The sequence below is a fragment of the Neolamprologus multifasciatus genome, chromosome 17, assembly GCF_963576455.1.
Source record: "Neolamprologus multifasciatus chromosome 17, fNeoMul1.2, whole genome shotgun sequence".
Classification (NCBI taxonomy): Eukaryota; Metazoa; Chordata; class Actinopteri; order Cichliformes; family Cichlidae; genus Neolamprologus; species Neolamprologus multifasciatus.
This window is the reverse complement of record NC_140455.1, coordinates 1,270,942-1,281,632: the sequence shown is the minus strand read 5'-3', so window position 1 is coordinate 1,281,632 and position 10,691 is coordinate 1,270,942. Positions and strand designations below refer to the sequence as shown.

Sequence of the window (10,691 nt, the reverse complement as noted above, 5' to 3'; positions counted from 1 at the left end):
TGACACACATACACTCACTAAAAAATGTTTAATGTAGAATTGAACCATACAGCACTGTCTGACTTAGACACAACAGGTTTCTCAGTGATTTAAAAAAAGCAAAATCTGATTAATATTTTATGCTAAATTCTGTCTGTTGACCAGTACGTGTCTAGAGTGTGTGAGGTCGTTTGATGTTGCTCTCTGGTGTGGGTTTGGAAATGGAAATTTCAGGGAGAGCAGAGAGTGGGCTGCGCTTATGCTGAGGCGTGGTTCATCTTTGCAGACATAAACGATCTTTCCCTTTCTTTTCCAACAGTCTGCGGTTGACCTCTCCAGATTGAAAGGCACCTTTCAAGGGTTTCAGCTGATGCGTCATCTAACAAAGTCCTCAGCCCCCATACTAAGTATTTAAGTTGAGAGCATTAAAGGTTTTATATTAAATCGTTTAAATATTACATATATATTTATTCATTAAACTTAATAAAGTTTTTGCTTTGTAAGTGTATGCATTGTACCCACCTCCAGAAGGTGATGATTTTTGCATAAGGAAGCTAAAGTTTGGACAATAAAGTTACCCAAAGGCCCAGATTTACTTAACGTACTGTGTGTGTGTGTGTGTGTGTGTGTGTGTGTGTGTGTGTGTGTGTGTGTGTGTAAAAACAGGAACCCCTCCCGGTGAGCAGGAAGAAGGTGACGTCAGTTGTCACTTGGCTCAGCGCTGAGGGTAGTCAGGATTACAATATTTCTGTGTGTGTGTGTGTGTGTGTGTGTCTGACCCACAGAGAGAGAGTATTCTAAAAGAGGAGGTGTGTTTATGGGAAGTAGAAATTTTGTGTGAACGTGTGCACGCGCCTGTGTGTATGTGTTTACACAGACTGGAATACTGCGCCAGAGGAAGTGCGCCCGTTCTCCGTCTGCGCGTCCCAACTTCCTGCTCTGAGCAGGAGAGAGAAAAGCTGCGGATCCGCTTTCAGACAGCGGGGCAGCAACAGCAGCAGCATGGAGCCCCAACACACCTCGCACACACCGCTTTAAAGACACAAACCCACACATCGCACACGGACAGAGGAGCAGCCACAGCTAGGTAGGTGCCATATTTCCAGCTATGGGCAACTTTCTGAAGTTATGTGTCTGAGCACATTTGGGCGTAATAGAACGACAGAAACGAGCTCGCGTTAGCTGTTGGTGTATCTGCTGAAGTCCTGTAACGGTCAGACAGTCACTGTCAACTTGAAATCCGACTAAAGTCGCGCGTAAAGTTGTGCGTAACGAGGTAAAGCTGTGCGTAAAAATGTGTTAAAGCTGCGGTTTTAGCACTCTGCTTTGGAATCAAAACTGACCCCGCTGATGGGAGCTACATTTGGGGGTAAAGAAAGGGATTTAAAGAGGTTAGAATGGTGGCTGCTGTGGAAAAAAATCAGCCGTGGCTCCTTTAAAAATCTAGTAGTAGAATTTCTGGTTTGTCTGGACCTCGCAGACTAATTGCCATGCGCTTCCGGATAGAAGCTGGCAGCAGACAACATCTTGAAAATGAGTCACTGGTGCAAAAACAAAGAACCGTTTGAGTTCCAGCAGAAACCCCTGCTCTCTTTCCACAGACATACACTCTCACACACAGACATACTTCCAAAAATAAGAAATACACAGCCTAAAGAAAATGGATAGACTCATATGTGGCTTTTGGTTTGTTTCTGCTGGACTGAAGAGCCCAGAAGACACTGGGAGAAAATCCCATGGATAAACATTTGCAGTAGGGGAATTTTTTTTTTATGTACAGATCTTCCATGACTTGTGAGCTTGCACAAGAAGAGGGAGTTTATGGACAAGCAAATTTTAAGCACTGAAACAGCAGACCAGTGCTCCAGACTGCTTTTATTCTGAAATTCCAAATAAATCAGCAGTTTTTGTGGCTTTGTTCATCTCCTCAACAGACTTCAGAGTATACCCCATATAACACATCTATATAGAAGTATAGACCGTGTGTGTGTGTGTGTGTGTTCGTTCCCAGTGGGTCTCTGTGACAGGAAGTCCTGGATAGGAAAGGTCTCTCACCGGGAATGACGCCCCTGAAACTGAATGACAGGAAGTCCTCGTTTAGACAGACGGACATCAGTACAGTTCTTCCATCACTTCACACACACACATTCAGGAAATAGGAAGTGAGAACACACTTGGTTGTGTGTGTGTGTGTTCACAATGATGGGTCATTGTTTGCACGAAATGTACTTTCACCCCCTACCCCCCTTTTGCTGGTTGGTTTCCTTTCAGAAAGACACAAAGGGAAAGGTGTACGTTGTATTTTTAGATTGAATCAGTAGTTGATTATTCCGAATATTAGCGGTTATTTGTTATTTTTCATTTCGCAGTGTGCAGCTCAGGCACTGTAATTTAATATATTTGACAAAGGAGGCAGGGAGCGACAGGCAGACACCCACAGGTAAACATGTCAGTTAAAAACCCAGGCTTGCCTTGGCAGAAGATCACTGACCACATCCTGTTTTATCACCATGGGAACATCCAAAAACCAACCAACCAAATGTATGAACCTCTCTCTCTCGTTCTCTCTGTGTCACACACGTGATACTAGAGCTCATGCACACATGCGAAATAACAAGAAGCACAAAGAGCAGTGTCGGAGTTTGAGGAAATCCCAGAGAGATTTTATTTTTGTTTGTTTTTGGAAATTGTTTTGCATCTTAAAACAAAACTGAAAAATGATCAAAGAGCTCTTTTCAGAAATTGTAACACTAGTGATCCACCCCAACATGTACTGTAACACACACACTTCCACACACACAAGTAGCGGGAGGAAGTAGCAAAGAACACAAACCAGTACCCACAGACACATGGTTTACATATCTCACACTAATCAACTGAACGAAGCAAAAGTAATCCAAGTAAATACGAACAGAGCTAACAACTGTTGGCTTTCTGATCGTTTAAGATTGACAATAATGGAAGATTTTGGCAAGAAAATGACCTTTAATGCAGCAAATCATTTTTCATACCCCGTGTATAAATCTTCTGGGTGTGTCATTAAAGCATAAATAACCAAATAATGGGCTGATTTTCATTTCAAATGGAAATGCATGGGTGACCGCCAGCTTTTGTGCATCAATATAGAATGGAAATGTTTTATTTTTGTAATGCAAAGCACCGGGTAATAATTCAACATACACTGACAGTTTCCCCAAGTGTGTTATTTTGCTTTTTGAGGAGGACCAACGCATGGGGGGGTGGGGTGGGGGGGGGGTGTGTATGACGTGTTCCCCTTGAAAGTTACCCGTATGCCTTGATAAACATCCATATTCACAGATGACCGTTGCATGTCTGTTTTAAAAGCTCTTTTATTACTCTGTTATTCAAAGGTTGAGTTATTTGAACATGTGTTAAACATGTTTGAACCAGAAGAAGGATCAGCATACACTTTTGTTTTGATGCCAACAGTCTTTCTCTTCTCCACCCACCAAGTGGAGTCTTGGAAAGATTAAAATCTATAATCTTTTAAGGACACTGGATGACTTGCATGTATTGTGATGTACTTTAAGTACGGTTTTCCACAAAAGTTAACCCGCTGCGTGAAATGCAAATGCGAACTTTGAATGTGATGCCATCAACAATGTCCAGATATATCTTTGAAGCACAGCAACATTTATCAGTAAAAGGGATCAGCTGACTTGCAAATATTTTTATTTACATTTTACGCAGCCTCCCATTCTTCAATTAGAGTTCAAGTTCAAGGTTTTCATTTATTTAAGAATGGTGTATTGTATTTCTCATAAAAGTGAGCTTTAAAGCTGCATTAATCAATATTTTTATGACACCAAATTAACATTATTAATATAAAATTAATATTTGTAATGCACAGAGTGTCACAAATTCTATCAGCCAACTGTGCAGTTTATAAGAAGACCTTTTAATGTCTTTTATATGGCAGCCCTGGAAGTCAAATGCAGTGCAACTTTAGGAAACACCAGCAAATAGAAAAATCCTGCAGTATTTTTTTTTTTTATTGTTTTTTGTTTGTGAGTTTATTTCTTGAGTTGCAGTGCATTTGACCTCTCAGGGCCACCATAGTTTGAGCTCATTGTTTTGGTTTAGCTCATCGTAGCATGTTGAAGCTTAAGAACTAGATATTTCATTCTAAAGGGACTAAGAGCTAGATGGGCTTTTTTTGTAATCAAATGTTTATTGTCTTTAGACAAACATAAACATGTAATCGGTGTTATTAAAAACTACAATAAAGAACCAACTCATCCAGTAAAAAAACATAAAAGAAAAAACAGGTCCAGAATGAGGCAAGAGAGAAGAGAAAGGGGGAGATGAAGATGACAAGACTTGGGCCAAGTCATATCAGATCTTAACTTTAACTGTGAATTCATGGAGTAAAAGAACATAGAGTTGTTAGCTATTATAACAGAAGCCGCTGTAAGTTGTAGACTTGTAATGCACCAGCAAGGAGAACACTTCCTGTCAGCATCATAACTTCCAGAGATTCATATGTGACATGATTTTACTTGTCCAACAGTTGACATGTGAATGTTCTGGTACAGATTCAACTATAGAAGAGATGCGCTCTTCCTTACTGCACTCTTTGTGCAGTAAAGAATTTATTGTCACTCTACAGATGTACAAAAAGATACAGAAGCAACCCCTGCAAAGGAATATAGGCCATTCCAGATTGACTGTTTCTCCTGATCTGATTTTTTTTTACTGCAGATCACCTGTGTCTTTGGTGTCCCCGTTCCCTCGCCATCATCATGGAGAGCTCCATCACACTCTGGCAGTTCTTGCTGCAGCTGCTGCTCGACCAAAGCCACAAACATCTTATCTGCTGGACATCCAATGATGGCGAGTTCAAGCTGCTCAAGTCAGAGGAAGTGGCCAAGCTGTGGGGCCTGCGCAAGAACAAGACCAACATGAACTATGACAAGCTGAGCAGAGCACTGCGCTACTACTATGACAAGGTACACAACTTATATATCCAAGCTACACAACATTGAAGTGGTTTGTCTCCTCAGTTGTAATGAACTGCACATCTCATCGTGATTCTCCTGCAGAACATCATCAAGAAGGTGATCGGTCAGAAGTTTGTCTACAAGTTTGTGTCGTTCCCTGAGATTCTGAAGATGGACCCTGCATTGGTGGAGTCGGGTCGCAGCAGTGAGGAAAGCGGGGGCACCGCATCAGAACCCGAGGCTGAAGATGAGGATGGGGGTGAGAGGAACCAGTACCTCCACTCTGGCCTGTATTCCTCCTTCAAGATCAGCTCCCTGCACCACTCCTTAGAGCAGCACCGGCCAATCAAGACAGAGCCCAGATCCGATCGTCCGGATGACGGCTCCTCTGTCATCCGATTCATGACCCACCGTGGCCACTCCTCGCTCCCCTCCACCCCACCCCCATCCTCAACCGAGAACTCCCATTCCTCCAGGCCGTCTCCTCAGCTGGCCCGCTCTTCCTCCTCCTCATCCTCCTCCCCTCCGCAAAGCCCCACCCATATGCTAGTGAGAGTGGGAGTCCAGAGCACAGATGCAGATGAATTGGAGCCCAGCGCACAACCTCTAAACCTGTCATCTGGTCAGAGAGACAGGGAGAGGCTACAGAGCAGGACAACACCAGAAAGGAGGGGACTGGCCAATAGTACGCCTCTAAAAGGAAGAAAACCGAAAGGCTTGGAAATCTCCGCCCCTTCACATCTCTTGACAGGAAGTGACCTTGTCTCACTTGCCCTCAACAGCCCAGCTCTGCCATCTGGGTCCCTGACCTCAGCCTTCTTCACAGCACAGGTACAATGTGACACACTTGTTATCCACACATTCATGCTTCCAGAAATGCAGTAGGTAATAGGTGAGGAATGAGGAGATGAGGGTCAGACGAGCGAAAGAAGAGATTTTTGGATGAGGAAAGTCAGACAGGGAGGAGATGGAAAGAGGTGAGCGGAAAGAAAAGGAGGAAGGGAGGGAGGGAGGAGGTTCATAAGTGAAGCCATATGTTCATGCAGCTTCCGATTCACTGGCAACAACACGCTGACCAAACCAGGACAGTCTGACTACATTCAGACATTCAGCAAACGCTCTTATCCAGACTGACTAATCATACACTGCTGTGCATACATCACTGATGGAAAATAAAAGTATAGGCTGACCTGTTCACTCATTATTTCAAAAGTTGAGCTGCGTGTGCTCATGTGCACACTTATTTAATATTAGTATGTATAACCCACTTTCACCCACGGGAACACATGGGAATTTTAATAAAAAGTCTGGAACTTTTTAAAGACCTTGTTCCCCCCTTTTTCACTTCCTGGATCACAACCAGAATAGAACTGTGAGAAACAAGTTTATGGTGTTTGCTTTTTTTTTTTTTTTCTCAAATTTCGTAGGTTGTGGTTGGTAAAGAAGCAAAAATCCATTAAATCGTGCGCCACAAACAATCTTAATCTAGTTCAGTGGCCCGGACATCAATAAATGGTTTATAACAAGGTTCATAAGACAGCTTTGAGTGGTAAAACAAAAGACATTTGAGGTCTTGGAATTACCAGACAGATCAATGGCAGGCAATCAAGTAAAGGTCATCAGCTAAAAACCAGCCGTCTGCAGTCTAGCATTGCTGAAAGTGTAACTGTACTGACAGTAGGAACACAAAAGCATTCCTTTACCTTTTACAGACTGTTGAAGAAAAGAAAACCAAACTGCTCTTATATATCTCAGAAAGCCAAGACAGAAAGTAGATGTCATGAATTTTGCATGAGTGGGGCTTCCTGGTCTGCATGGAGACAGTCTGCCAAGTCTGTTTGAGATCACTAGAGGGCACACTTGGCTTTGAGCTCTGGGTGAGACTGAGTGACACGACAGCCTCGCCGCTGATGTGCTGCCAGAATAAACACCATCATCTATTTCTTGGTGTATTTATTCCCTGACATTTCATTTGGGGTTTTGTCTATGTAGACTCCGTCTGGTCTGCTGCTCACTCCCAGCCCTCTGCTCTCCAATATCCAATTCTGGTCCAGCCTCAGTCCAGTGGGACCCCTGAGCCCTGCCCAACTGCAGAGCCACGCGCCCCTCTTCCAGGTAACAGTCATTTATTTTTATTTCCATGCATGTGCACGGGCTGTCTTCAGCAGCTGCAGATATTTGCCAAGCCTCTGTTAAATCTAAAAATATCTTAACTTCAGGAACGGACCACAGGCTCGAGCTATATTGTTAAAAGTTGATTTGATTTTAACTTGATTCAGTTTTGTTTACCACCAGGTTACAAAACAACTCAAGGTATTGGAAAGCAAACATCAAAATATTAGACAGAGAACCCCAAATGATCTAAATCCAAATGATTTAAAACACAAAATATGAGTAACTGTATTCCGTTACAGTTACCGTTTAAAAAGGTGGTATTTAGAATACAGTTACTTTCCTGAAATAAATGGATTACACGGCGGTACTTCCCTGTTTCATATTGTGGCGGGTCAGGACTGTTTGGGTTTTGTTTGACAGCTACGTTCTGTTGTTCCAGGTGGCAGCGTTACGGTTGCCATGGTTACAGGGTGACGCTCTCTCTCTCTGCGTGTTTCCTGGGTGAGAGAGGCCTTTTTGTTGTTGTGCTAAGCTAATAGGCAGAATGCTACAGGTATAGCTCTAAAGAATGTAGCATCATAGGCAGTGTAGTCCGTGCTGCAGGGAGAATGGACTGCCATACACGTTATGTGTCTGTGAGCGAGGGAGGGAGAAAAAGGAAAAGTACGAGCTGTCATCGAGCAAAAACGGGAGCTGGAAGCATGTAAATATAATAATAACCACTGCAGCCAAGAAGAGAGCCTGACGAGCCCAGTTGTAAGTAAGCTATTAAGACTCGACTGTACACCGTGTTCGTGTTTTCCTCCAAAAACAATAAGTTCCGTTGGAGCAGCCTTTCAACGCCTCTCTCTGTCTCTGCTAGCAAAGTTGACCCAGACAACAAAGTAAAGCTAGTTTTCGGCTACGAGCCCGACACAGAACCCACCGTATTAGCCAGAGGTCCCTTTACTACGGAGCCGCGGACCTTCAGTAACAGTAATAAATCACAGCAACAGTACATTCATGTAGTTGTAAACAGCATGATAATATATTAAGTAATCCAAAGTATTCAGAATACGTTACTCTCATTGAGTAACGTAACGGAATACGTTACAGAATACATTTTGGGGCATGTAATCTGTAATCTGTAATGGAATACATTTTAAAAGTAACCTTCCCAACACTGACTATGAGCAACATTTGGCAACAGTGGGGATAAAGAACCCACCTCCAAGAGGAAGTGGTTGCCAGCAGAACCAAGGAGGGAGAGCTTGTCTGCTGCATTCTTACACTTACATTGATTACATTGGTTTTGTCACTGATGGTTATTCAGCAAAAACTAGACTCTTTCTACATAGACTACGACGGATGTACTTCCCAGGGGGACTGCATTGGCTAGAAAAACAAGTATTTATCTCTGCAGAAGATATCAAGATAATGATTGTTACAGAATGATGTTCATTTTGTAAATTGTGGTCAAACAGACACAAAGCAGGTTATGACTGTATGGCCACAAAGTGTGAAATTAAATGACACTGCACAATTCCTCAGGTTGCCTCACTCATCATGTTGAGACCTGTTAAAATGCTCAGCTGGAGGCTTCAAGATGGGACTTCTAACCATGATGAACTCATCTTTTATATACAGTCTATACTATCTCAGTTTACACAAACTGCTCTTTATAGTCATTTCATATGGCATTGAGACAAGCAGTTGCAGTTGTTTTCTCACATTAATGTGTGTGAGGTGTGTGTGTGTGATTCACTTTATGCCAAGGGTTTCAAAATAAGCTGCAGATGTTTCCGTTTTGGTGTGGACAAGAAAAGAGGGCAACTTCCTGTTGTCTAGGGGGAAAAGAGAGTGTTGGTTGGTCAGGAGTCTCTCCACCCAAGTCAGCTCTCACACACACTACAACAAATAAACTTTTAAACCAAGCATCAAATACACAGTTTTAGTCCTCAGAACAGGATTTGGTCCCAGTGTCGTCCTCTCAATGTCTCGAAACCTGAAGCACTTCCTCCAGCAGATTGTTTAGACATTGGCATGAAACAATTTTTACGCTGACTTATACATTAGTCTGTTATATACTTACATAGTAATGTTAGTATATAACAGACTAATGTATGAGTCAGCGTAAAGCCACAAATAAAAGCGACATGCTTTAAAGGTGATTTGATTTTTTTGTGATTTGCTCGTAAAATCATGCAGAAGAACAAAAAGAAATGACTGAAGAAAAAGTAACAAATGACTCTAAAACTATCGAGTTTATCTTTCTTCTTCACTTTTAGTGACTGTTAATAGAGTATGTGTTTTTATTTTAATTTATATCCATGGAAAACACTGAAGGTTGGGTCAGGAGACTATTTTGTCATTCACACAAACAACACAACAAATACAAAAATCCAGTTTTTTCTTCTCCTTCTGCAGTTCCCCACACTGCTGAACGGACCCATCCCTGTGCCTTTGCCCACCATGGACACCACCTCTCCTCTGCTGCTGTCCTCCAGCTCCCACAAGTCTTGATGCCAGCCTAAGATAACAGGGAAATGGGCCGGACCACATTAACACTGAACCGGCGCCCATTAAACACAGATGAACCGCTGAGGATTTGGACTCGCTCTGTTACACTTTAAATCCAACACCTGTTGCTTTGTATTGATTATAGAAGAAACAGGAGCTTATCTGAAACTTTGCTCTCTAAGAAGAGCATCTGCATTGGCCCCTTTTTCATGTTTACTTGCTTTAACATGTGTTTGGCGTTTTCATTCCTTCAGGACAGAAATCTTTGAACTTTTTTCAAGCAAAGAATCTGAGTGAAGGCCCGACCTCATCACACTTCTCATGTCATTTTTTTAATCAGTCTCATTCCACTTTGTCGAAGCTTCAGTGATGCAGACCAGCTGCTTTCCCCCCCTTTGCATTAACTAAACTCAGTATCCACATTCCTAATTAGTGTACACCACAGTGTCAGAGGCTAGTCTTAATAGATTCACACCAGCAGCTTAAAGAAAGCACAGAAATATACTTTCCTATTGAGGGTTAGTGTTACGTGCCAGGATTGTTGGCACACCCGCGTATGTGTGCAGAAAATGAAGCTAGAGCCAGACAGTTAAATGTTTAACTCTGCTTATTCACAAGGTAATAAAATCCAAGTACTAAGTAAAGCTCATTCATGAAAGATTTATCTGTAAATAAACTGACCTGTAACCCAGAAAATCACTGACATAGAAGCTCATCTGGCTTATGATTCATCACAATTCACAGGTTATTTTAATGTGTAAAGTACACAAAGTAAGTACTTGGCTGAACTGTGTAAACAAGAACTGAAATTCACTAAAAAGTCAAGGACGTTTACAGTCCTATCATGTTAATTGTTAATGAATCCCAATAGATTAAAATCTGACCAGTGTTCCAGGAGGAGTGGTTCTTCTGAAAATTGGACAAGGCATCCATGAAATCTCAAACATAGTCTTGACCTTGAGCACAGTTTGGGTGACGACCCATTAAGTGAATATTGTGTGCAGGTTCGAGTCAGCTCTGACCAATACTCCAGGAGGAGTAGCAATCCTTGTGAATTGTGGACAGATTTGTATTATTGTAGGGTCTCTACCTTACAACATAAAGCACCTTCAGGCAAAATTTTATTAATACCAAGAG

At 42.2% G+C, this 10,691-nt stretch overlaps 1 protein-coding gene across 2 annotated transcripts; it reads left to right on the top strand.

The window, feature by feature from the left end:
- The first annotated feature begins 474 nt into the window (after nt 1-474).
- Nucleotides 475-10,182, top strand: elk3 (ETS transcription factor ELK3). Of its 2 annotated transcripts, none has more exons than XM_085136768.1 (4): nt 475-1,066; nt 4,702-4,949; nt 5,043-5,771; nt 6,653-6,854. In XM_085136768.1, the coding sequence occupies exons 2-4, from the start codon at nt 4,743-4,745 to the stop codon at nt 6,713-6,715; spliced, it is 999 nt and encodes a 332-aa protein (XP_084992894.1). In that variant the 5' UTR covers nt 475-1,066; nt 4,702-4,742; the 3' UTR covers nt 6,716-6,854. The 2 variants fall into 2 exon arrangements, with proteins under 2 accessions (XP_084992894.1, XP_084992893.1); XM_085136767.1 differs by lacking the exons at nt 475-1,066; nt 6,653-6,854 and adding exons at nt 6,933-7,055; nt 9,462-10,182 and having other exon boundaries at nt 4,743-4,949.
- Nucleotides 10,183-10,691: the final 509 nt, after the last annotated feature.

Bases quoted from the DNA above. Each gene is read 5' to 3' on its own strand.
- elk3 (XM_085136767.1), top strand. From the start codon at position 4,743: ATGGAGAGCTCCATCACACTCTGGCAGTTCTTGCTGCAGCTGCTGCTC. The intron at 4,950-5,042 runs GTACACAACTTA...ATTCTCCTGCAG, and splicing joins TGCGCTACTACTATGACAAG to AACATCATCAAGAAGGTGAT. The intron at 7,056-9,461 runs GTAACAGTCATT...CTCCTTCTGCAG, and splicing joins GCCACGCGCCCCTCTTCCAG to TTCCCCACACTGCTGAACGG.